This window comes from Hyperolius riggenbachi, chromosome 8 (assembly GCF_040937935.1).
Source record: "Hyperolius riggenbachi isolate aHypRig1 chromosome 8, aHypRig1.pri, whole genome shotgun sequence".
In the NCBI taxonomy this organism is placed as follows: domain Eukaryota; kingdom Metazoa; phylum Chordata; class Amphibia; order Anura; family Hyperoliidae; genus Hyperolius; species Hyperolius riggenbachi.
The window spans coordinates 264,332,893-264,360,620 of NC_090653.1; the positions used below are offsets into that span (position 1 = coordinate 264,332,893).

The 27,728-nt window shown below is 46.5% G+C and overlaps 1 protein-coding gene across 2 annotated transcripts in view; it reads left to right on the top strand.

The window, feature by feature from the left end:
• Positions 1-656: 656 nt before the first annotated feature.
• ABCA2 (ATP binding cassette subfamily A member 2) overlaps positions 657-27,728 on the top strand; it is a 217,137-nt gene continuing 190,065 nt past the window's right edge. For both annotated transcript variants that reach the window (XM_068248769.1, XM_068248770.1), the window contains exon 1: positions 657-1,221. In XM_068248769.1, the coding sequence (XP_068104870.1) occupies positions 1,156-1,221 (66 nt within the window). In that variant the 5' untranslated portion in view covers positions 657-1,155. The remainder of the gene's footprint in view (positions 1,222-27,728) is intronic.

Here is a 27,728-nt window from a genome sequence, read left to right on the forward strand (position 1 = left end):
GTTGGACTAGTTCAAAACCTGTCAGTTCTGTCAGATTTCTACTACCCACTGTAAGTGACAGCAACATAGGAGAAAAGTAATGTATGGCTCATTTTAATCTGTGAGAAATACACTTCCTAATTGTACATGTTTACATATATTTAAAATTTTAAGATTTTCGCGACAGAGGTCCTTTATTTGCTGGAAACCACAGTGGCAATCCCCTGCAAAGCGCGTACACAAAACACTTGTGATTGCGTTTTGCGATTTCTATTATGTCCCAGCCCTTAGGGCCCTTTTCCACTAGCAATTGCAAAAGAGAATCGCAAACGCAAGCGATTGAGTTTTTCATCAATTTTGTTTACTGTTTGCGATTTTGCATTTAACATTATAGCACAATTGCTTAAAAAAAATCGCTCCAAAAAGCGGTTGTGATTTACAGCAAATCGCATTGCTACAGTGGGAAATACTTTTCACGATTCCTATGTTAAAGTAGCAACCCTAGCAATTTAAACATCGCTAGCGTTTTGCGATTTTAAGCCAATCGTTTTCTGTGGAAAAGGGCCCTTCCGGCTATTTTTAACATCTTTATTAGATTTTTTTTTTTTTAACTTTATTTTATTTTTATTTTTTTCTTCCCAGGACATCTTGTGCCCTTCGGAGCGTCACCTCAGCAGTCAAGTGTCCCTGGAAATGTAGCTTGCACCTTGGGCAATGTTTTTCATCTGCTGTGCAGAAAACAGGCAGCTGTCTCTTTAAGAGTGGGCTGGGCTTGGCCAGACTGGCAGAAGCTGTAACTGAATGCAGCAGGGAGGAGGAGGCAGTGAAGACGTGAAAACACAGCTGATTGCTATCCAGACCGCAGAACTAGACCGACTGCTGGTCAGTGTGCTGCCTCTGGGCTCTGGAGCGGAGACCGCTGGAAGGGGGGATCGCCGTTTCGCTGCCTGTTTTCCCCCTTTAAGAGCTGATTCTCCCACAATCCATTGTTGTTCTTCCGTAGTGATCGGTTGACTCCGGCAGACGTTGACTGTGTGTCTTGCTGAAGACGATGATGAGCCTGGCTTGGGAATTTCTCAACGGGGACCGCCGCGAGCCTTCGCCCCTTTAAATGACCGGTTGGAGCGAAAGGTCAGCGAGTGGACGGAGGGGCGCCACCGGTGATCGCTGCTCGCCATGGGGTTCCTGCACCAGCTGCACCTACTGCTCTGGAAAAACGTCAGCCTCAAACGGCGGAGCCCGGTAAGTTCCCCCCGCAGGTAACGCCACCTGCCCGAAGAAAGTTGGGATAGGGTGGCCTGCCGAGGGTTAACGCGGATGTGGCGGGGTTGCCCGGGCCCACCTGGACAGCGTGCTGCTATTTTATGTGTGGCGGTTTGTCGCTGGTGTGATAGCGCCGAACGACACCTGCTAGGAGAGATGGCAGCGCTCTCTGGGCTCTGGCAGTGTCACCACGTTGACCTCACCAGCCTGTGTCAGCCGTCTTGTGTTGCAGGGTGGCAAATGTCAGCAACGCAGCAACAGGGTGCTGCCAGGGAACTTGCTGGATCTGACTGACCTGCTTTTCCTTACCTGCCATCTTGGCTGCCACTTGCTAGACTATGTGACGTGGGGTCTGTCACTGGCTGTGCCATGAAGGTCTCTTTCTCGGATGTCTCATCTTCTGCTGCTGTCTCCTAGAGAGTTCTGCATCCCCACCGCCTCTGACTTGTGTAATCTGCGGCTACTTAGTATTCTACCTGTCTGCTGCACTACACTGCACTGCATGCCTGCTGTGTCTCTCTGCTACCTGCCTGCTGCTCCCTGCTCCATCCCTGACCACTGCTACCTGCCTGCTGCTCCCTGCTCCATCCCTGACCACTGTTACCTGCCTGCTGCTCCCTGCTCCATCCCTGACCACTGCTACCTGCCTGCTGCTCCCTGCTCCATCCCTGACCACTGCTACCTGCCTGCTGCTCCCTGCTCCATCCCTGACCACTGTTACCTACCTGCCTGCTGCTCCCTGCTCCATACCTGAACACTGCTACCTGCCTGCTGCTCCCTGCTCCATCCCTGATGACTGTTACCTGCCCGCTGCTCCCATCCCTGACCACTGTTACCTGTCTGCTGCACTACACTGCACTGCATGCCTGCTGTGTCTCTCTGCTACCTGCCTGCTGCTCCCTGCTCCATCCCTGACCACTGCTACCTGCCTGCTGCTCCCTGCTCCATCCCTGACCACTGTTACCTGCCTGCTGCTCCCTGCTCCATCCCTGACCACTGCTACCTGCCTGTTGCTCCCTGCTCCATCCCTGACCACTGCTACCTGCCTGCTGCTCCCTGCTCCCATCCCTGACCACTGTTACCTACCTGCCTGCTGCTCCCTGCTCCATAACTGACCACTGCTACCTGCCTGCTGCTCCCTGCTCCATCCCTGACCATTATTTCCTGCCCTCTGCTCCATCCCTGACGACTGTTACCTACCCGCTGCTCCCATCCCTGATCACCGTTACCTGCCTGCTGCTCCCTCCTCCATCCCTCACCACTGTTACCTGCCCGCTGCTCCCTGCTCCATCCCTGAACACTGCTACCTGCCCGCTGCTCCCATCCCTGACCACTGTTACCTGCCCCTGCTCCATCCCTCACCACTGTTACCTGCCTGCTGCTCCCTGCTCCATCTCTGACCTCTCTGTTACCTGCTCCCTGCTCCATTCCTGACCACTCTGTTACCTGTCCGCTGCTCCCTACTCCGTCCCTGAGGACTGTTACCTGCCCACTGCTACCTCCTATATCCCTGACCAATGTTAGCTGCCCGCTGCTCCCTTCTCTTACCACTGTTACCTGCCTGCTGCTCCATCCCTGACCACTGTTACCTGCCCGCTGCTCCCTCCTCCATCCCTGACCACTGTTACCTGCCTGCTGCTCCCTCCTCCATCCCTGACCACTGTTACCTGCCTGCTGCTCCCTCCTCCATCCCTGACCACTGATACCTGCCCGCTGCTCCCTTTTCCATCCCTGACCACTGTTACCTGCCCGCTGCTCCCATCCCTGACCACTATCTGCCTGCTGCTCCCATACCTGACAGTGTTACTTGCCCGCTGCTTCCATCCCTAACCATTGTTACCTGCCCGCTGCTCCCTCCTCCATCCCTAACCATTGTTACCTGCCCGCTGCTCCCTACTCCATCTCTGACCTCTCTGTTACCTGCTCCCTGCTCCATTCCTGACCACTCTGTTACCTGTCCGCTGCTCCCTACTCCATCCTTCACCACTGTTACCTGCCCGCTGCTCCCTGCTCCATCCCTTACCACTGTTACCTGCCCACTGCTCGCTGCTCCATCCCTCACCACTGTTACCTGCCCGCTGCTCCCTGCTCCATCCCTCACCACTGTTACCTGCCCGCTGCTCCCTACTCCATCTCCGATGACAGTTGCCTTCCAACTCTCCCTCCTCTATCCCTCACCACTGTTATCTGCCTGCTGCTCCCTACTCCATCTCTGACCTCTCTGTTACCTGCTCCCTGCTCCTTTCCTGACCACTCTGTTACCTGCCCACTGCTCCCTCCTCCATCCCTGACCAATGTTATCTGCCTGCTGCTCCCATCCCTCACCACTGTTACCTGCCCGCTGCTCCATCCCAGCGCTGTATAATGTTTGTATAATACAGACACAAAAACTGAGTTTCGAAGGACAAACCCTGCATGAGAGAGTTGTAGGCAGAGGAGAAGGAATGATTTGTTGATTATTACCACTACTAACTGATGGAGTGTACTAGGCTGTGCAGTAAAAGAGGACCTTCTCTCTGGGCGTCATGCACCACCTCTGATTGCACGGCTGGACCAATTGGTACTGATTGTACTAATGAGATTGTACCAATTGAATTGCGTGATTAGGCCAATAAGACTGGTCCATTTGTGCAATAGCATTGGGTCCAATTGAATTGCACGATTGGATCAATCACCTTACATGATTAGGCCACTCAGATTGGTCCAATCATACATTTCAAGTGGCATAATCGAATTGCACAATTGGACTGATCACATTGCATGATAGAACGAATCAGAATAAACGAATCAGATTGCATAACTAAACCAATCAGATTGGGCCAATCATATTGCATGATTGGACCAATCATTATTATGTATTTATATAGTACTGACATCTTCTGCAGCACATTCCATAGTCATGTCACTGACGGTCCTCAGAGGAGCTCACAATCTAATGCCTACCATAGTTATGTCTATCACAGTCTAGAACCAATTTTAGGGAAAAGCCAATTATGTTTTATGTATGTTTTTGGTATGTTAGAAGAAACTGGATAGCCTAGAGGAAACCCACGCAGACATAGGGAGAACACACAAACTCTGTGCCCTGGCTGGGATTGGAACCGGGGACCCAGTGCTGCAAGCCAAGAGTGCTAACGACTACGCAACCATGCTGCGCGATCACATTAGACCAATCACATTGGATTAATCATATTGCACGATTGGACCACTCAGATTGAACCAGTGGATTTGTACAAATGGACCAATAACAATAGATAGTTAAATTGCATGATTGGACCAATTGTGTAATTTGATTAGTCTTATCTAATTTTGTCCAAACTTGACCCCAGTCACCCTGTAACCAACTGTGCCAAGTTTGAGGATCCTATCATTAACAGTCTAAGAATGACTGCAGTTTTAATTTTTGCAGCTGAAATTTGATTGGGTGTTGTAAGCTCCACCCACTTTCCTGAATGTTACCCCCCCCCCCCCCCCCCCCCGTGACAATGTGACTGACTGTGTAAAGTTTAATTATTGGGGCTGATATCAAGAATAATTGGCCCAAGATTGCTGTATGTAGCTTCAAAACTGTATGTATGAGTGGTAGTGATTAGAAAACGCTGTAGTCTGCTATAAGAAGAAGACGCGTGGAAGGTTTGGTTCTTGTACCCCTAAAGCTGTAGGAGGAGTAGTGTATAGAACATTGGGGGGGGGGGGGGGAGGTTACAGATGCACAGTGGCCGGCTTGCAAACTATTATAGAGAACGGTCTCTCACGTGTCCCTTGTGCTGAGTCCACCCTATCTGTTTTCTCACACCTCTCCTGTGCTGGCAGTCTCTTAGCAGAGCTAGGGTTGAATACACCGTGAAGAACCAGCTGCCTCTAACCTGTGTACGCTGCTCTCTAATGCATTGCAAGCTGTCTCCTGCTTTCATGATCTCTGATTGGCTGTTGTTTTTCTGTACTTTCTGTCTCTTCTGATGCATCCCTGTCAGAAAAGGATTAAAATGAAATGGGACCTTAGGCAAGATGGCAATTTTATCACACCACTGATGGTCACCTGGCTTTTTTTTAGTAAGATTTGGTGGGGGCCAGCATCCTCCAGGCCCCTAGACTCTGTCCAGGCCCTAGGCAACTGCCTAGGTTTGCCTTGTGCATGATCCGGCTCTGATCCCTGCTATTGTTTCCCTATTATTCATCTAATGTCTGTCTCTTTCACATCAGGTGTGCTGCTGTCTATTCTAATCCTTGCGGTCTCTCACCTGTATGACTCTTTACGTTATCAGAGGATATGCTTTACGTGTCTAGGAACTTTACCCCATCCCGGCCATCTCTTATCTGTGCATAATGCTCGATTCACGCTGATGTCTTCCAAAATGTCCAGAAAAACACGTGCAATATTTATTGCTATTGAATTATAAAGCGCCAACACATTCCATGGCGCTGTACTAAGAAGGAAAACAAACAAGGGGTACATGATACATAATGAGCTATGAAATGAATAACCAATTCCAAGTCACATACGGGTGGGAGAGCCCTTGGGAGCCTACAATCTAAAGGCTTATGCAAGCATGCACTCTGCATTTCAAAGTGATTATCCTATTAAAGGGAACCAGAGACGAAGCACCCTTGTGTATTTTACCATATATATCAGTAAGAACATTAGAGAAAATACTTACCATGCTCTCTGTTTCATCCTCACTGCTAAAAGTGTCTGTTATCAGCTGTGATAAGAATCCTAGACTGAGCATTCAGTCTGGCTTTGCAGGGAATAATTATAGCTGAGTCATTATAGCAGAGCCACAAGGGAGCAGGCTTGGGCTTGAAAAGACACCAGAGAAGACAGACTCTGCTATAATCTTTCCATAGCAAAGCTAGACTGAGTGCTCAGTCGGGGATTCTTATCAGAGGTGATAACAGTCAGATTAAACAGAGAACAATGAAACAAAGAGCAGGTGTTTACTGTCATGTTCCCACTGATTTATAAGGTAAAATACAAGAGGGTGCTTCATCTCTGGTTCTCTTTAACCACTTGCCGACCGCACGCTTATACCGTGCGTCGGCAAAGTGGCAGCTGCAGGACTGCGTCGCCAGCTGCAGGCTGATTAATCAGGAAGCAGCCGCTCGCGCGAGCGGCTGCTTCCTGTCAATTCACGGCGGGGGGCTCCGTGAATAGCCTGCGGGCCGCCGATGGCGGCTCGCAGGTTAAATGTAAACACAAGCGGAAATAATCCGCTTTGTTTACATTGTACGGCGCTGCTGCGCAGCAGCGCCGTAAGGCAGATCGGCGATCCCCGGCCAATCAGCGGCCGGGGATCGCCTCCATGTGACAGGGGACGTCCTGTCACTGGCTGCACAGGATGGATAGCGTCCTGTGCAGCCCGGATCACCGGGGGGAGAGGTAGGAGAGGGAGGGGGGTGAATGTCGCCGCGGAGGGGGGCTTTGAGGTGCCCCCCCCCCCCCCGCAACTAGCCTGCACGCAGGAGCGATCAGACCCCCCCTGCACATTATCCCCATAGGGGGGAAAAAAGGGGGGCGATCTGATCGCTCTGCGTGCACCCTGATCTGTGCTGGGGGCTGCAGAGCCCACCCAGCACAGATCACAACAAACAGCGCTGGTCCTTAAGGGGGGGTAAAGGGTGGGTCCTCAAGTGGTTAATGCATAAAATTGCTATGCGAGGGCAAACGATTACTGTTTGGCCACATTTTTGTGCGTTTTTACGTCATTTTCAGGTGCCTAAATGCAGCATGCTGACTATATACCTTGATGGCCTCAAACGTGATACCCTAAAAATGTCTCTTGTGTGCATTGCAACATTGCACAAGAGCGTTTGGGGAGTTGAAACAAATGCAACTTTTAAAACTGCAACAACGTGAATGTTAAAGAGAAGCTAAACTCTTCCACAGGAGGGAAGGAAAACGCAGAGAAACCCACCCTGTGTGTATTTAGAGATAACAGCCTGTCCAATTCTCCCTTACCTGCTAGTAATGAGCTGCTATAATTTGAGCTGTCACCTCTGTCTGATATGTGTTGTGGGTGTGCCATTTAGACAGGCTATATGTAAACATGGGAGGTTAACCCTTTCTGTGCCCCTAGCAAACCAGGAAGTAACTACGCTGCAGCATTTCTGAAAAGCTCTATAAGCTGTACAAGGAAATGTTCTTGTATAAAGATCATTATGCTGTTGCTTGTCTTTTTAGAGAGGAAATCTTGGGTTTAGGTCCACTTTAACCAATCCTGGTTGATCCTGCCTCTCTCGCCAGTCTATCCTAAAGCTGGCCATACACATACAGATTTTAACCTGAATGTTCCAAAACTAATGATTCCTTTCTGAAAGAAAAGTGTGACCCTCACTTGCACTGCCTTTGACATAGGAGACCAGGGTATGGGTCCTGGTTAGGGTCCGTAACTATTTAGTAAGGAGTTCAAGGCAAGACTCCCTAACACTGCAGGGTGGCCTCTTGAGCGCGTCCCAGTGGCTGCAGCTCTTGAGCGCTTTGAGTCCGACAGGAGAAAAGCACTATATATAAATGTGCAGATTATTATTATATTATTATTTTTGCCTCGGGTGTCCTTTAATACTGTATATCCCAGAAGGGAATCTATTGAGAATTGATCAAACTGCAGCATTGTCCAGTTTAATGCAGTGCCACTCTATGGGCCGTCCGTCTACTGTTGCGCCTCCCCCGACCCTGATCACTCATCTGTCAATCTAGATGAGTTTTCCATCCAGTCGATTGATCAAACATTTAGGAATAATTAATTCCCATCCGATTTGATCACAGTGATCGAATCTGCAGGGGATAGAATTGGTAAATTCATGTGTATATGGGCACCTTTAAAGAGGAACCGTAACGACATAGTAGAATGCAGCATGCAGTACGTTATTCAAGACGTCCACTTTTACAGTTATTTGCCGCCCTGCAATTTTTCTCTGAGGCTGGGAACACACTAGGCAATGCGTGAAAGGTTGCGTTTTACTGCATATGCGGTTTTGGTTTTTTTGTCATAAAGAAATGCGTTTTGAGTGTGTTTGCAATTCGCACATGCGTTTTGCTTGCGTTTGCATTTTGTGCGTTTTTGTATGCATTTCTGATAAGCGGTTTATGCAAATTTTTTGAAATGTAGCCAGTATAAAAACACATTTTCAATGTCCCCTCTGACTCATCACTACGGTAGGAATTCAACAGGAAGTGGAAATACATCGTCATACTTGGCTTTTATACCAAAACGCATAAAAAACACAATAAACCGCTATACCTCTGCATCGCCATTGACATACATTGGCCTCAATTCACTAAGATCATGCTGGCGATAAGGTAAGAGAAAACTTACCTCCACACAGTGAGAGAGTTATCTTATCTCTTCATGCTGTACGTTACCTCCTCTGTAGTTAATTTACCTCCTCTGTAGTTATTTTCACACGCAGTTAATTAACAGCCTGTCTTTAACTCTGGAGTTATTTTAAGGATTGAAGAGTTAACTTAAAGACAGAAGAGTTAACTTTAGGTTTGCCTGAGGTAAAATGCTTCCTGACTACTACATGCCTTATCACCATGGTAACAACTCTAGAAACGTTATTAAAGACAGGAGATAAGCTTAGTGAATTGAGGCCAATATGTGCGTTTTAGAAAAATATGCAGCAAGTTTTGCATTTCAAAAACGCACATTGCAGAGCGCAAACAAATGCGTTTTTTAATGCAGCACTTTGACTTGCCTTATGCACGTTAACGCTAGCATTTCAGCCTAGTGTGTTCCCACCCTGACTGTCCCCCCTCCTCACTGTCTCTTCCCACAGTCATCTGTCACTCTCTGCCGCTAGCCTGGTTTATCCCTGTACTCCACAGCTGCCTGATCTCTTCCTGGGCTGAATGTCTCGGTCTTGTATAATCTGCTGCCATTTCCCATTCCCATAAAGCAGTGCTGCAATCCTCTGCTGCCTCTTCTTCCCCCTGTGTGGTCTGTTGTTCTCTCTGTTTATCAGGGCGACTCTGCTGACCACCTGTGATATCTGTGCAGCAGAGCAGTCCTATAACTCTGAATGCTAAATTTAATTTGTATAATTTGACTGCTCAGTTTCCTGCCTCCCCTCTGTGTTGTGTCTTCCTCTGCCGCTGTTCCCGCACAGTGACCAGATTACTGCTCGACTCTTTTTGTGTCTTGAGTTAAGGCTCGTACACACGTCTGACTGAAGCCAACGACGGGTCCGTCGGCACCTCCCGCTGGACGGGCTTTCAGCACACAGTACAGCGTGTGTACAGTCTGTCGGCGGACTGATAAGGCAGTTTCTGAAGGATCCGCCAGGCGGATCGTTCAGAAACAGCCTTATCAGTCCGCCGACAGACTGAACACGCTGTACTGTCTGCTGAAAACCCGCCCAGCGGGAGGTACCGACGGACCCGTCGTTGACTTCAGTTAGACGTGTGTACGAGCCTTTAGGCACACATGCTAGATTTTCTCCTCTCTAAAAGATTGATTACTTCGTGTGACAATCTTGCATGAGGAGAAGTGTCCGCTGATGTCCATGGACTCTCCTTCTAGGATCTGTTGATTTTGAGAATGTTGTAGCTGTTTTTGTAATTCATGACACCTCCTGCTAATCTTCCACCTCCACCCAAGTTACGAGAGAAGTTTTGGGGCAGGCTACCTGTCTATACAGCCATCGTTCATAAAATATCATGTAGGCCACTCCTCCCTTTACCAACCCCTCCTCTCTGGGCCCAGCCATTCCTGTGCAACTCCTTTCCGGCCCTCCTTATTTCCCTTGCCTTCTGGGACAGGCCTTCCTGTTTCACCATCATCCCCAGCCTTCTCCCTCTGGAACAGGCTTCAGAGTATCAACAACATTGTTAGCTGAGCCTCCCTGTGTCATCCCACCTCTCTATAGACTGGGCCTTCCTCTGTCATCCCAACTCTTTCTGGGCCGGGCCTCTCTGTGCCACCTCCTCTCTCTGGACTGGACTTCCCAGTATAACCCCTTCCCTCTAAACTGTTCCTCCCTGTGGTACCACCCTCTTTCTGGGCCGTGTCTGCCTGTGGCATCTCACCTTTCTCTGTGCTACCCCCTCTTATCTTTGACCTAGACCTCATTCTGCCACACTTTCCTCTCTGGGCTAGTCCTTGTAGCAGACCCTTTTTTTTTCTGGGCTTGGCCTGCATGTGCTCCTCCCCTTCTTGCTGGGCCTTTCTGCGCAGACCCTCCTTCCTGATGCCTAACGTTAAAATCTCCCTAACCTTATTTTTTCAAAATAATTTCAAAAACAAAAAAATTTGTAAACACAAAAGACCAAAAAATTTTTAAACACTAACTTTTTATTTTCCAAACTGATAAACATGTCAAACTATAACGTTCTAATTTTCAAAACTATATTTATCGGGCGCCCAAATTTTTGCATTAGCCTCTGTGGCGGCGCCCAAATCGTCCATTAGCCGTGGGCATCCAAATTTCTTGCTTGCCTGGTCACGCCTTCTCTCTTTCCTCTGCTGTATGCCATGCAGTTTCTCTGACCCTTTTTTTATAATCACTTTTTAGATATTTTATATGCGAGTATGATTTTTTTTCTGTTTCACTGCGGTAAATGTCTTCCAGTGTCATAGCTCTGTGTATTGAACTGCTGTCTGCTAAGTATCACACAACACTGTCTGCAGTAGGTGGACAACCTTCTCTGCTTTTATGAGTACCTTTTTTATTTTTGCATATAATTTGCTATTTAGAATTACCTTTGGGATACAGCATGCAGTTATTACCACTTTCATCCTTCCTTCCATATGGAAATTTGTAGCAGTGTTTACGCTTGTTCAAGCTTAAAACATCCAAATCTTGTGTGGTTGTAACAGGTGCTGCATTTGCCTTGTGCATTTTGGTGCGCCTTAAACGATTGAGGAAGGAGTTGTCTGACAGGCTGTAGGCACCCACTGATGATACAGTCTTGATGACACAATTTTACTAAATCTATGTAGCAGAAGAGTGAGCTGAGTGAATATACTTTGAATGGGTACTTAGAGGTTTATTGAGGCTGCCATATTTGTTTCCTTTTAACCACTTAAGTACCTGCGGTCTCTGCCCCCTTAAAGCGGAACTGTAAATTGGTTTAAACCAAACAGTTTCACTTACCTGGGGCTTCCCCAAGCCCCCAGCAGTCGTCCTGTGCCCTCGCTGGTCCTGCCCGAGCTTCTGTTCTCCCGCGGGAGCTACTTTCATTACCGCCGACTTGCAACTGCGCCTGTGCGCCCAGGGCAATGTGACGCTTTCTTTGTGTTCCCACCCGCTATAGCTGCTCTAGCGAGTGAGAATGCAAAGAAAGCGTCGCATTGCCTGAGACGCGCAGGCGCAGTTGCTGTCGGGCAGGACCGGCGAGGGCACAGGATGACTGCTGGGGGCTTGGGAAAGCCCCAGGTAAATGCTTTAAAGGGAACCTTAACTGAGAGGGATATGGATGTTTCCTTTTAAACAACACCAGTTGCCTGGCGTCCTGCTGATCTATTTAACTGGAGTAGTGTCTGAGTCACAACCCTGAAACAAGCATGCAGCTAATCCAGTCTGACATCAGTCAGAGCACTTGATGTGCATGCTTGTTGAGGGGCTGTGGCTAAAAGTATTAGATACACAGGATCAGCAGGGGAGTCAGGTAACTAGTATTAGTTTAATTGAAAAAATCCATATCTTTCTCAGTTTAGGTTCCCTTTAAGGACCAGAGACCGCTGGTACAATAACGACGGAATCCCGACGAATCGCCGCACATACCCGCCGCAATTGCTGTCACTGCCTCATGCTGGGATCCTCCAGACATCCACTCTGCCGTCTCTATGACAGCAGAGTCATGTGAGCCAGTCAGGAGCCGCTTTCATTGGCTTCTGACCGTGTCGATCAATGTAAGCCAATGGGAGTGGCTTACATTGATAGATACGACCAGGAGCCAATGAAAACGGCTCCTGACCAGCACACATGGCTCCGTTGTCATAGAGGCAGGCAGAGCCTGTGAGCTGCGGCGAGCGAGGTCGGGTTTGAGCGGCGCGATCGGCAGGGAGCGACAGAAACGGCGAATGCGCGCTGCGACGGTGATTGAAATCTACACCCTGCCAGCCAGGAGCCCACCAAAACAGGGCGTAGATTTCAATCACCATGGTCCTTAAGTAGTTAAACAATACCGGTAAATGTAGTCCATAGCAACACCAGGATAAATATTGTAAAAAGATCCACTTATGCAAAAGAACTGCAACCACCTACCATAGGTAATATAACAAAATGTGACCTCACCTGCTCAGGAAAGGGGCTCTGTATTGGAGGGATGCTAAGAAGCTGGAGCCCCCCCCCCCCCTTTTTGGCCTTACATACCTGGGGCTTCCTCTGGCCTGGTCGCTCCCACGCCGTCCTCTTCTGGCTCTCTGTTCGCCTGCAACATCCGGCAGTCGGCGCAGAGCACCCCCGGCAACGTGAACTCGGCAGAAGCATGCGTGTGGCCTGGCCGCACATGCGCAGTTGGTCCCAGACTGGAGGACTTTTTCAGGCGGGCGAATGGGGAACCAGGAGAGGATGGCCTGGGAGCAATCAGGCCAGAGGGGTTTGGGGGAAGCCCCAGGTATGTATGTTTTTAATGCATGTACAGTACTTCTAGTGAGCTCCTCTCCACAGTTCTGTGCAGCCTGGATGATACAGTAGCACTGCAGCCATGCACAAGCAAGTCACAGGTGACAGGCAATTCCCTCAGTAAACAGGCAGCAACTTATACAGGAAGCACCGGCTGGTGCTTTTGAGGTAATCCACGCAGGCCCAGATGTGCAGATGGTGAGCAGGCTACAAGTGACAGCCTATCTACTGACCATGGCTGATGAGTCTCTGACTGATGTATGATGCATGCACCGCCCACTTTCCACTATAGCCAGATAAAGAATACCGCAAGGCAGGCAAAAAGGGCGACGGGAATGTAAGTGCTGCCATAGGCTGTAATGTGAATTACGGCTATAGCGGGGGCCTGCAAAAGACTGAGCCCAGCATCTCTCTCCTCCGCCGAAGGCAGCCTGGAGAGGGAATAGTAATTAATGCCGTTGGTACTTTTACAGGAGCAGGGTGAGCAGTCTTTCACCTTCACCTTGCACCCAAGTTTCCCGCACCCAAGTTTTTTTTCCCAAAAAATGGTTTACTATAACAGACGTTCTATTCTGCGTTTACTATACCAAACGTTAGTCCCACATACTTATAATGGTGCTAATGGACATTTTAGTTTAATAATGATGTTGAGCCTGAGGGACAGCGAGTGCCGAACAGATGGTGGAAGTGCATTCCGGTTCACAGGAGAAGCTTGTAAAAAGTCCTGAATGCAGGAGTGATTGGAGGTGATTAGAATGGATGAGAGGAGCAGTTTATTTCCAGAGTGGAGATTACGTTTTGGGTGGTATTTCAGGATTAGTTCAGTGATGTATGAAGGGGAATGCATTATAGAGAACGTTATAGGTTAGATAAGAAGCTTGAACTGAATTTGCCAGTGGAGAGAATGACTCAGGAGAGCAGAATCGGAGGAGTGAGGAGGATGAGTCACACAGCAGAGTTCAGGATGGGTTGGACTGAAGCCAAATGTTTACCAGCTGGGCCACTCTGGAGGGTGTCACAGTCATCCAAGCGAGATATGATCAGGGCATGTCAGGGTATTATACTGAGGTCTAAAACAAAGCACCAAATCCAAAGTCTCTCCCAGGCAGCCAACGTGAGGCCTACGGCGTGTCATCTATACTGATTATTATTTCAGGAAGGGTAATAGATTCAGTTTTGTCTGTGTCAGCTTTTCAAATGGCATTAAAGAGAGAATGGTACCACGAAAATCAGGAAAAATGATGAAAAAAACCAGGGATATTATATTAGAAGCAGAAAGGTGGATTTGGGTTTCATCACCGTAAAGGTCAACTTGGAAGGCAAAGCAACAAATAAGTCACCCCCAGACCATAGATCTGGGTAGAAAAGAGAATGGGACCAAGGACTGAGCCTTGGGGTACTCCAGTTGGGAGTGAGTGTGGAAAGGAGAAGATGTGGGAGTCTGAAATCTCCAATGACCTATAAGATAATTTTTTTTTTTTTGGTGATTCTTGTAAGGACCAAGAATACCTGGGCGAGAAGTAAGGAGAGACCAGGAGCCCAATGATGCAGTATATCGATAAAGAATCACAAAGGTGGGTTGCAGTTCCTGCAACCACTGTATAGGCCTGTGAGGAATTAACTGTCCCTGCTCAGTACTCCAGGTCCTGCTGGATACTGGATGGTCGCTCTCCTGTAGTACAATAGACTTTCCAGAACAATTGCAAAGCTGTTTCCTCTCTAAAGCCCCGTCTACATGAGGCGATCCGGCGGCCTGATTAGCTGTCAGATTGCCTCTTCCGCATCCCCGCGCATACCCGCCGCATCCCTGCTCGCCAGCGCGTGCGCCGGATTTGATTCCCTGCTTGTGCCCGCCGGCGCCGCTTATCTTCCTCTCGATTCCCTGCCATTGTCCCCTCGCGGGGAACGAGCAGGGAATCAGCGGTGGCAAGATCCGACCTGTCGGATCTTATCAATTGAGCCGCATCAGCGTCTCGATTGATAAGTAACATCGGCACGTCATTGGCACGTGTAGATGTAGCTTAAAGGAGCTCTGACTGGTAATCGGTAGGTTGGAAGAGTCCAATGTGTGTTCTATTTTGGCGTTTTTAAAATATAAAAAAAAGAGATAATCGCTTACCTCTCCAGAAGATAAAGACACCAGTTCAACTGGAAAATGTTTATTCAAAAAGCTATTTGACCAACAACAAATGACATTTGTAAAGCTCTTTTCTCCCATAGGACTCAAAGCGCATAAGCATGGGTCAGACCATTCATTGGTTGATTGTGGTACAGAGTAAGAAATCTGTAAGTCTGGATTTTAATAACTCCAGGGAAGGGGCTGTCTTTACTGGGTGTGGTAGGGAGTTCAAAAGGGTAGGAGCAGCATGACAGAAAGCTATGGCTCCAAAAGTTTTGAGGTGCACTCTGGGAGTGACCAAGTTTATAGAACTTGCTGATCTGAGGTTGTGAGAGGTGTGGTGCAGCTTCAGCAGGTCCTTCATGTATCCAGGGCCCAAATTGTGAATGTCAACAGTCCAATCTTGAAGAGTATTCTCCATTCTACTGGTAGCCAGTGCAGTGAGCGTGGAATCGGTGTCATGTGACAGTGGCGAGGTTGCTTTGTTAGCAATCTGGCAGCAGCATTCTGCACTAAGTGCAGGCGACGCAGGTTCTTGTACAGTATATATCTACAGACCAGTCAGATTGCTTTTAAAATAAATATTTTTCCAGTTGAACTAGTGTGTATATTTTCTGGAGAGGTAAGAAATTACTGTATTTTTTGGACTATAAGACTCACTTTTTCTCTCCCAAAAGCGGAGAAAAAAAGTCACTGCGTTCTATAGTCCAAATGCAGGGAGTTCCTGACTTGTGAACGCTGCCAATACGATCCTCCAACCCGCCACAATGTCGGGGACTCCCTGTACTGTTATCATGCAGAGGAAGACACTGGGGACACAAGGGGGGCAAAGGAGGCCACAGGGAGACAAAGGAGGCCACAGGGAGACACAAGCGGTACAAGGGGGCATAATCCACAAGATGCCCCCTGGTTTTTGTCCTCTAAACCTAGGTGTGTCTTATGGTCTAGAGCCTAGGTTCTCAACGTGTGGTACGCGTACCCCAGGGGGTACTTCTGATGGTTCCAGGGGGTACTCAGGCGTGATATATTTAACCAAGAACAACAAATTTCGAGTTTTAAGAAAATTATAAATCTTATTTAAACAACACCAGATTTGTATTTTAGCTAATTAAAAGCAATAGTAAATGCTTGGAAATGGTTTAGGAACCAAGTATCATGTACTAGGATTAAATATATATTTGTCAAGGGGTACTTGTGATAATGTATACTATGCTAGGGGGTACTTGGTGAGTACAGGGTTTTAATAGGGGTACATACCAATAAAATGTTGAGAAACGCTGGTCTAGAGTGTCTTATAGTCCAAAAAATATGGTACCTATCTCTATCTCTATATCTATATGTAACGATTGGTGTCAGCAAGAACAGATATTCTGATTATTGGTGATCTGCAGAATCACCAATAATACAGATGCTATACCTGATTATGTAGTGATCTGCAGAATCACCAATAATGCGAGTATAGCGAGGCACAGGACAACCAGATGTAAAGATAGGTGTTTGGTGCAACAGTAATACAGATAGAGATACCAACTTCCCAGAGGAGCTAGTAGAGGGAGATCTCTCTATAGAACACAGGGATCAGCATTCCAGCAAGCCGGAGATGCAGATGAACTAGTAATTAGTTCACCCGAGGAGCGGGTGGTGCACAGTAAGACGACGTATACTGATCACCCGTGGAGCGGGTGATTCAGACTGCACTGCAGCCGGTGGTCACCTGAGGGGCAGGAGATCAACACTGTACTGCAGCTCCTAATTACCTGAGGAGCAGGTGACCAAGACTGTACTGCAGCTACTGGTCACCTGAGGAGCAGGTGATTCAGACTGTACTGCAGCTACTGGTCACCTGAGGAGCAGGTGATTAAGCTGTACAGAGAATCCCTCACCAGGGACTAGGCTCACTGGTGAGGGCAGGAGAGTCAGAAAAGCAGATTCGGCAACAAACTGACAGATATGGTACAAAGACAGAAGGCTAAATCAGAGTAGTGTTCAGGCTGAGTCGGCAACATGATCACATAGGCAGAAGCACAGAATCAGTAGGCAGAAGAGTAGTCAAGGCTATCAGAAGGTCATAACAAATAATACAATTCAATTAGTACTTTAGTTATCAACAGAATCTGACTAATTGTGGATCCCCAGCTCCTGCTGGTTCTAGCACACTTTGAGATCTGACTAAGGTCTGAGTGCTAACACGTAGCATTTGCAAAAGCAGACCCCGAGCAACTGAATGACCTGTCCTATATATACTGAGAGCGCCCCACAGCGCCGCCCTAGTCATTCAGCCAATCTGGAGCACTGCTGGAGTCAGCTGACCGGCCGATCAGCTGACTCCCCTTCTATTCGCATAAAGGTCCTGGCGCGCGCGTAGCCCTCAGTCTATGTGCAACTGAAGGACCAGGCAAAACTCCACCATGTAATTGCGCGGCGGAGGCCGCCGGCTGAGACGCGGAGACAGCCGACATGCTGCTCGCTGCTGCGGCGGCATCTCCGCTATCTATTAAAATATCTATCTATCTATTATTATTATTATTATTATTATTATTATTATTATTATTATTATTATATTTTTTTTTTTTTTAAACGCAAAAGTAGAACAGAGTGGACACCTCTATCCAGCCCGTTACCAGTTAGATTAGAGATGAGAGATTTCAAGACCCTCGAACCTTGAAAGCCAACAATTTGATGTAATAAGGAAAGACCAGCATTTTTTTTGTTTGTTTGTGTGTGTGTGTGTGTGTGTGGTTTTTGTTAGTTTTTTTTATTGGGGGGGTGGGGGGGGAGCATGGGTGCAGGGAAAGTAGAAAAGTCCTCCCACTGTTGGGGCTAGTCACCATGTGTGAACCATACCAGCTGTGTAAGAGAAAAGATAAATGTTGTCCTTCTATGCATCTGCTACTCTGTATTCTGCAGTGTCTTGTCCACTTATGTATGGGCAGATCGAGCAAGAGACAGATCTCTCTCTGATTGAATCTGGTCGGAGAGAGATCTGTTGCTTGCCCATACACCGCAGGCCAATTTCCGATTAGTTTCATGCTGAAATCGAGCAACCACGCGGGGCACGTGTATGTATGGAGGACCCAGCCCAGAGGCACGCGAGCAGGTAATGTATAGTGCACTCGGTGGGGGGGGTTGTCACAATGACAATTGGGGGGACAGCATCGGGGGCTTCATAACTCGCATCAATCTGCTTATGATCCATTGTACTGTAGGAGTGTTTGGGGCTTGTTAATAACATTTTTGTTTTGGGATATTTTGAAAAAGTCCTAATAATCAGGCGGCTGTGCTGATTGCGTAACAAAGCATGTTATATCTCTCTATCAGGGGTGTTAAGCTCAAATACAAAGTGGGCCGAAATTAAGCTCTGGGACCAAGTCGCAGCCTTACCTCAATGTCTAGTGGCTACCTCCCTCCCTTATAAAGTTCCCTGGTTTCTAATAGCCCCTCAGACAGTTCCCTGATTTATAGTGCCCCCCTCCTTCCCCTATACAGCTCCCTGGTGTCTAGTAGCCCCCTCCCCACCCCCCAAACAGTTCCCTGATGTTCAGTGGACCTCCCTCCCCTATACAGTTCCCCAATTTTTAGTGCCCATCCCCCCTTTCCCTATACAGTTACCTGGTGTTTAGTGCCCCCCTCCTTCCCCTTTACAGTTCCCTGGTGTCTAGTGGCCTTATCCTTCCCCTATACAGTTCCCTGGTGTCTAGTGGCCCCATCCTTCCCCTATACAGTTCCCTGGTGTCTAGTGGCCCCATCCTTCCCCTATACAGTTCCCTGGTGTCTAGTGGCCCCATCCTTCCCCTATACAGTTCCCTGGTGTTTAGTGCCCCCCCTCCTTTCCCTATACAGTTCCCTGGTGTCTAGTGGCCCCATCCTTCCCCTATACAGTTCCCTGGTGTCTAGTGGCCCCATCCTTCCCCTATACAGTTCCCTGGTGTCTAGTGGCCCCATCCTTCCCCCTATACAGTTCCCTGGTGTGTAGTGGCCCCATCCTTCCCCTATACAGTTCCCTGGTGTTTAGTGCCCCCCCTCCTTCCCCTATACAGTTCCCTGGTGTTTAGTGGGTCCCCTCCTTCCCCTATACAGTTCCCTGGTGTCTAGTGGCCCCATCCTTCCCCTATACAGTTCCCTGGTGTTTAGTGCCCCCCCTCCTTCCCCTATACAGTTCCCTGGTGTTTAGTGGGCCCCCTCCTTCCCCTATACGGTTCCCTGGTGTCTAGTGGCCCCCTACCCTCTCCTATACAGTTCCCTGGTATCTAGTACTGCCCCCCCCCCTCGCCATATGACTTCCCTGGTGGTCCATAGTGGGCCAAACATATTGCAAAGTAAGGAAACCGCCTGAGGGCCAAATCTGATGGGCCAGAGTTTGATATGTATGATCTATATTAACCTGTGTATGTGGAATGAGCGTCTGTTATGATAATTCTAGTGATAAGTGTTTTCAGATAAGCAATGTGTTGGGTAAAGCCCAGTAACAAGCTTTAGGTGTGGTTATGCTTTTACTGTTTATAGTGCTGTATATATGAATACATTTTCTCCTTAGGCATAAGCAAATACGGGTTTGTTGGTGTATTTAGAAATCTTTTATCTGCTCAGCTGCGCAGAGGATTAATCTCATGGAATCCGCAGGACACCCCAACCCTGCTAATTATCATTATTTAGTAATTATACAGCGCCGACATCTTCCGCAGCGCTGTACAAAGTATATATAATCTCTGTCACTAACTGTCCCTCAGAGGAGCTCACAATCTAATCCCTACCATAGTCCTATATCCATCATAGTCAATGGTCAAGTTTAGGGGGAAGGCAATTAATTTATCTGTATGTTTGGGGGTGTGGGAGGAAACCGGAGTGCCTGGAGGAAACCCTGCTAATCCGTTGGCTGCAATGTTTGGTGGTGGGCTTGTTAAAGAGGAACTTTTACCAAGGATTGAACTTCATCCCAATCAGTAGCTGATACCCCCTTTCCCATGAGAAATCTTTTCCTTTTCTCAAATAGATCTGGGGGTCTGTGTAGCTGATATTGTGGTGAAACCCCTCCCACAGTGTGATGTCATGACCATGGTCCTGACAGTTTCCTGTCTGTGGACTTCAATGCATTGTGGAAAATAACTGCTTTTTCCCAATTGCCAAGCAAGCAGTATCTCGCTCCCAGTAGCGAACATTCCGTGCATATCACCTGGCAGAACTAAAGTGGTCGCCACCAGTGATAAATATCAGAATGTAAATCAAGAAGAAAAAAGATTTTACAATGAGCAAACACTGACTAAATAATTTATAAGTAATTTTATTCATTGTTATTTTTCGCTACAGGTCCTCTTTAATAAGATTTCGTCACTGATCCCACCCCCAGCTGTAGTGGAAGCTAGCAGCGACAGGCAATATATTCTGCTTAAAGGGGAACTGAAGAGAGAGGTATATGGAGGCTGCCATGTTTATTTCCTTTTAAGCAATACCAGTTGCCTGGCAGCCCTGCTGATCCTCTGCCTCTAATACTATTAGCCATAGCCCCTGAACAAGCATGTAGCAGATCAGGTGTTTCAGACTTTAAAGTCAGATCTGACAAGACTAGCTGCATGCTTGTTTCTGGTGTTATTCAGATACTACTGTAGAGAAATAGACCAGCAGGGCTGCCAGGAAACTGGTATTGATTAAAAGGAAATAAATATGGCAGCCTCCGTATACCTCTTACTTCAGTTCCCCTTTAAAGTGGACCTCCAGGATAAAAATAAATCTACATTATCAGCACAGGCAGCAGAGTTTTAACACCGTAGCAGGAAGAAATGTCTAAAAACTGACCACTTGTTCCATAACATACAAGTTTTGTTGGTTAGCCACAATCCCTTTCTAAAAAAAATGGCCATGGCAGTTTTCTGCCTTTGCACAGACAAGTGCTTGTGTCATCTGTGGGTGGGAGGAGCCTCATATTGTGGCCTGGAGATCCTCTGCTTCTGCCTGTATCATTGAGCCAGCCAGTCCCAGAGAGGAGAAGTGGTGCAGTGCCAGCCACAGTATGAAATCAACCAGAGCTGCCACAATACTTGCCACCTGCTGCATAGTGATGTACTCAGCCATTGCTGCATTGAGGGGGAACAGTCATAGTAAGTGTCATTCCGACTCTTTTTAACTTTGGCATTTACAGCGGAGGTCCACTTTAAAGAGGAACTCCAGTGAAAATAATGTAATAAAAAAGTGCTTCATTTTTACAATAATTATGTATAAATGATTTAGTCAGTGTTTGCCCATTGTAAGATCTTTTACATCCCTTATTTACATTCTGACATTTATTACATGGTGACATTTTTACTGTTGGCAGGTGATGTAGCTGCTGCATGTTTTTTTGGCAGTTGGAAACAGCTGTAAACAACTATTTCCCACAATGCAGCAAGGTTCCCAGACAAGAAACTGCCAGGAGTATGTACTCAAGAGTTTCTTGTGGGAGGGGTTTCACCACAATATCAGTCATACAGCGCCACCTGATGGTCTGTTTGTGAAAAGGAATAGATTTCTCATGTAAAAGGGGGTATCCGCTACTGATTGGGATAAAGTTCAATTCTTGGTCGGAGTTTCTCTTTAACATACACATTTCTGCTGACTTGAAACTAAGCCAATCGAAATCTATCATCCAGCAGCAGGTCAGTCACGCAGCAGCTAGAGGATTTAATTGGCTGGATTGAATTCCCTCCCTGGATCAGTAGAAATCTGCATGTTGTTAGAATGTACTGCTCATCCGTAGAAGCTAGGCCAGGTTCCCCAGCGCTTGTATTATGGCCGGCAGCCAGGGGGAATTCCAGCCTGTTCCATATCCCTGACAGCTTACAGGAGACCCGGGAGCTGTTCCTGTGCCAAGAACTGCTGGATGGATACTGCACAGGGCTCTGTATACTACATACTCTTCTGTATACTGTGTGTATATTGCACACTGCTCTGTATACTGTGTATACTGCACAGGGCTCTATATACTGCTCTGTATACTGTGTATACTGCACAGGGCTCTGTATACTGCATACTCCTCTGTGTATATTTCACAGGGCTCTGTATACTGCATACTTCTCTGTATACCATGTATACTGCACAGGGCTCTGTATACTGCATACTACTCTGTATACTGTGTATATTGCACAGGACTCTGTATACTGCATACTCCTCTGTATACTGTGTATATTGCACAGGGCTCTGTATACTGCATACTGCTCTGTATACTGTGTATACTGCACAGGGCTCTGTATACGGCATACTGCTCTGTATACTGTGTATATTGCACAGGGCTCTGTATACGGCATACTCCTCTGTATACTGTGTATACTGCACAGGGCTCTGTATACTGCATACTCCTCTGTATACTGTGTATATGGCACAGGGCACTGTATACTGCATACTCCTCTGTATACTGTGTTATTTGCACAGGGCTCTGTATACTGCATACTCCTCTGTATACAGTGTATATTGCACAGGGCTCTGTATACTGCATACTCCTCTGTATACTGTGTATACTGCACAGGGCTCTGCATACGGCATACTGCTCTGTATACTGTGCATATTGCACAGGGCTCTGTATACGGCATACAGCTCTGTATACTGTGTTATTTGCACAGGGCTCTGTATACTGCATACTCCTCTGTATACTGTGCATATTGCACAGGGCTCTGTATACTGCATACTCATCTGTATACTGTGCATATTGCACAGGGCTCTGTATATGGCATACTGCTCTATATACTGTGCATATTGCACAGGGTTCTGTATACTACATACTGCTTTGTATACTGTGTATAGTTCACAGGACTCTGTATACTGCATACTCCTCTGTATACTGTGTATACTGCACAGGACTCTGTATACGGCATACTGCTCTGTATACTGTGCATATTGCACAGGACTCTGTATACTGCATACTCCTCTGTATACTGTGTATACTGCACAGGGCTCTGTATACGGCATACTGCTCTGTATACTGTGCATATTGCACAGGGCTCTGTATACGGCATACTGCTCTGTATACTGCTCTGTATACTGTGTATATTGCACAGGGCTCTGTATACTGCATACTGCTCTGTATACTGTGTATATGGCACAGGGCTCTGCATACGGCATACAGCTCTGTATACTGTGTATATTGCACAGGGCTCTGTATACTGCATACTGCTCTGTATACTGTGTATATGGCACAGGGCATTGTATAATGCATACTCTTCTGTATACTGTGTTATTTGCACAGGGCTCTGTATACTGCATACTCCTCTGTATACAGTGTATATTGCACAGGGCTCTGTATACGGCATACTGCTCTGTATACTGTGCATATTGCACAGGGCTCTGTATACGGCATACTGCTCTGTATACTGCTCTGTATACTGTGTATATTGCACAGGGCTCTGTATACTGTGTATACATAGCTCCCAACTGTCCCTCTTTTGGAGGGACAGTCCCTCTGTCCCCCTCATTTGTCCCTCTTTCAGGACTTTGTCCCTCTTTCTATGTAAATATATTTATTTCTCTACTAAAAAATGTTTGTTTGACGCTAAACTTTATTCCCATCCTTTAAATTGATATATTCCTCATTTTAAAATGTTACTATGATGGAAAATGAACCAGGATAGAAAGGACCAGTGTGGTTTGAATTATAAAACAACATTTTTTTAATGAAATCTTTATGGTATATGTGACGGGGGCGTGATCAGGGGTGTGGCATGGGCATGGCTTAAGTGTCCCTCTTTCTCATCTCAAAAAGTTGGGAGGTATGTGTATATTGCACAGGGCTCTGTATACTGCATACTCCTCTGTATACTGTGAGTTGCAGCTTGCGCCAATTGGTTTAATTCAGCAGCTGATTGGACCAGGCGATCCCCAAAAACCTCAATTTTAAATAGTTATGAAAATGTCCACAGCGCTTAAAAGATAAATATCTTTAATAATCCAAATTCATAAAACAATGATAATTGATCCTAGGCCACAAGAAAACTTATAGCACCTTCCCCACTCTGTACAAACATTCAACTCTCACACCACTCGCTCTGTCTCACTGCAGTGAGTGCGTGCAAAAATGCCTTAAAAAATAGGGATCCCAGTAAAGAATCAAAAAAACCAAAGTTCCACAGGCACATGAATAAAAGGTTCAAATTGTAGGCGTCGCACTGATTCCAATGCAAGTCCCAGTCAGCCTGCCTGCCCAGCAGTAGCTGACCCAAAGTTCAATCTTCAGTCAAATTGGCAATAATGTTGCTCATACGTTACCCTCCTGAATTGGGGCAAGATCACGGCTCCACGTTCTGCCTCAATCCGTCACCCGTTTGGCCAGTTACGTGGTTGCGGAGAGGCTAGTTGTATAGCACTGTCGGGGCTAGATTCCGGATAGATGCGGAAGTGAAACGCTCCACAGCGGTGGATTAGTTTTCAGTGACGTCACTCTAACGTGCGGCGCAGGGTTGCTGACGTTTCAAGGGGTACGCCCCTCTTCCTCAGAGCTGTCCATTCGCCGCCAGTCCACCGCTTATGAGCGTCCACTCCTCCTCAGAACTCCGCCCCTTCACCATGGAGATTAATCAGCATATTATGACTTCCTCATTCCTCTATTAGCACGCAGTATAACCCCTCTGCATTACACATAGGTAGTCACTGATGTTTGTTTGATACTTGGCATTTACTCAGCATTTCTCCGGCATTTTCAACGTTTCTTAGCATTTTCTCAGCATTTATATAGCCTTTTTATGGCGTTTTTCGTCAGTTAGTGGAATCGCATTCTTTGTTTAGTGTCATGTTAATGACATAATGTATAGGTGAAAAACCAGCCTATATATTCATTTATTCCAATCTAATTCTCACAGGGAGACTGTTCTAATCCTCTTACTTTATCATAAAATTTGATTGTAACAATAATTTTAAAAATATTTGTAAACATACATATGATCATACTAAAATCCACATGTCCACAATTTTCACATCAATCTTCAAGCACTCCTCCTTCATTTTCAACAGATGGCCTAAAAAACACATTTGATTGGCATCAGCCTAAAAAAGCATACATTTCAAAATCACAATTTAACCCTTTTGGAGTCATAGTATCCATTTTAAAAATCCATGCAGATTCTATACGGGATAATTTTTTGATATAATCCCCTCCTCTCCATTCTCTTTCTACCTTCTCCACACCACAGAAAGAGGAGCCCCGTATTTGGCAGTTATGTACCCTCTTGTAATGCATAGATAACGGATGTTTTTCATAACCTCTTGATACATTATAAAGGTGCTCCCCCATTCTTTTCTTCAATGTACGTTTTGTGCGCCCTATATACTGCTTATTGCACGGGCAGCTAATCATATAAATCAACCCCTTAGTGGAGCAAGAAAAATTACCCTTAATCGGAAATGTTTCTCCAGTATGGAATGAAGTGACCTCCTGTGTCACTCTCAAACCTCCAGCTGCCTCACACATCCCACAATCTCCACATCTTCTAAATTTACCTCCCCTACGGTTGGACGGACAGGGGGGGTTGGGCGTTTAAGACGAAAAAATTGACCTTTAGGTACATTTGTAAGCCACCTAGATAGGTGACAACTGTCAATATTAATGAAACTATTGCAGTCCACTGGCTTGAAAAAGGTTCGCGTATGGAGCAAATCTGCTTCTATAAAGACGGTAAGATCCAAAAAATTTACCGATAATTCGCTATATTCAACCGTAAATCTAAGATTGTACGTGTTAATCCCAATCTCGTTTAGAAAAATCTCCAAAGATGGGGCTCCACCCCTCCAGATAAAAAATACGTCATCAATAAAACGTCGCCAGAATACGAGGCCCGCGCCGGAGCACACAGCCCACCGGTCAAGGGTATACGCCTCCCAGTGGGCCATGTACAGATTAGCAAACGCCGGCGCGAACCTCGTACCCATGGCTGTTCCAGTGCGTTGAAGATAAAATGCGCCATCAAAGTAAAAATAATTATGTTTAAGAATAAACAACAACTGTTCCAGGCCAGAAGATTTCATGCAGGAAACAGGTGTCCTAAGTGAACGTTTCAGGGAAAAGGGGTATGATGACAATCTGTTAGAAACAGCTTTAAAAGAAACTGATACGTTGAACAGAGAGGTACTCTTGACAGGAAAGAAGGGCCCAGTTACAGGACTAGATCATTGCCCAGCCCTCCTTATGGATTACTGTGAACAGGCCGGGAAGGTCAAGAAAATTATTAATAAATATTGGGGAATACTAAAAGAGGATGAGTTATTAAATGAACATTTGGAGGAGTTTCCTAGAATTATTTATAGGAGGAGTACCAATGTGGGGCAAATAATAGCACCTACAGTGCCCAACCCCCCCTGTCCGTCCAACCGTAGGGGAGGTAAATTTAGAAGATGTGGAGATTGTGGGATGTGTGAGGCAGCTGGAGGTTTGAGAGTGACACAGGAGGTCACTTCATTCCATACTGGAGAAACATTTCCGATTAAGGGTAATTTTTCTTGCTCCACTAAGGGGTTGATTTATATGATTAGCTGCCCGTGCAATAAGCAGTATATAGGGCGCACAAAACGTACATTGAAGAAAAGAATGGGGGAGCACCTTTATAATGTATCAAGAGGTTATGAAAAACATCCGTTATCTATGCATTACAAGAGGGTACATAACTGCCAAATACGGGGCTCCTCTTTCTGTGGTGTGGAGAAGGTAGAAAGAGAATGGAGAGGAGGGGATTATATCAAAAAATTATCCCGTATAGAATCTGCATGGATTTTTAAAATGGATACTATGACTCCAAAAGGGTTAAATTGTGATTTTGAAATGTATGCTTTTTTAGGCTGATGCCAATCAAATGTGTTTTTTAGGCCATCTGTTGAAAATGAAGGAGGAGTGCTTGAAGATTGATGTGAAAATTGTGGACATGTGGATTTTAGTATGATCATATGTATGTTTACAAATATTTTTAAAATTATTGTTACAATCAAATTTTATGATAAAGTAAGAGGATTAGAACAGTCTCCCTGTGAGAATTAGATTGGAATAAATGAATATATAGGCTGGTTTTTCACCTATACATTATGTCATTAACATGACACTAAACAAAGAATGCGATTCCACTAACTGACGAAAAACGCCATAAAAAGGCTATATAAATGCTGAGAAAATGCTAAGAAACGTTGAAAATGCCGGAGAAATGCTGAGTAAATGCCAAGTATCAAACAAACATCAGTGACTACCTATGTGTAATGCAGAGGGGTTATACTGCGTGCTAATAGAGGAATGAGGAAGTCATAATATGCTGATTAATCTCCATGGTGAAGGGGCGGAGTTCTGAGGAGGAGTGGACGCTCATAAGCGGTGGACTGGCGGCGAATGGACAGCTCTGAGGAAGAGGGGCGTACCCCTTGAAACGTCAGCAACCCTGCGCCGCACGTTAGAGTGACGTCACTGAAAACTAATCCACCGCTGTGGAGCGTTTCACTTCCGCATCTATCCGGAATCTAGCCCCGACAGTGCTATACAACTAGCCTCTCCGCAACCACGTAACTGGCCAAACGGGTGACGGATTGAGGCAGAACGTGGAGCCGTGATCTTGCCCCAATTCAGGAGGGTAACGTATGAGCAACATTATTGCCAATTTGACTGAAGATTGAACTTTGGGTCAGCTACTGCTGGGCAGGCAGGCTGACTGGGACTTGCATTGGAATCAGTGCGACGCCTACAATTTGAACCTTTTATTCATGTGCCTGTGGAACTTTGGTTTTTTTGATTCTTTACTGGGATCCCTATTTTTTAAGGCATTTTTGCACGCACTCACTGCAGTGAGACAGAGCGAGTGGTGTGAGAGTTGAA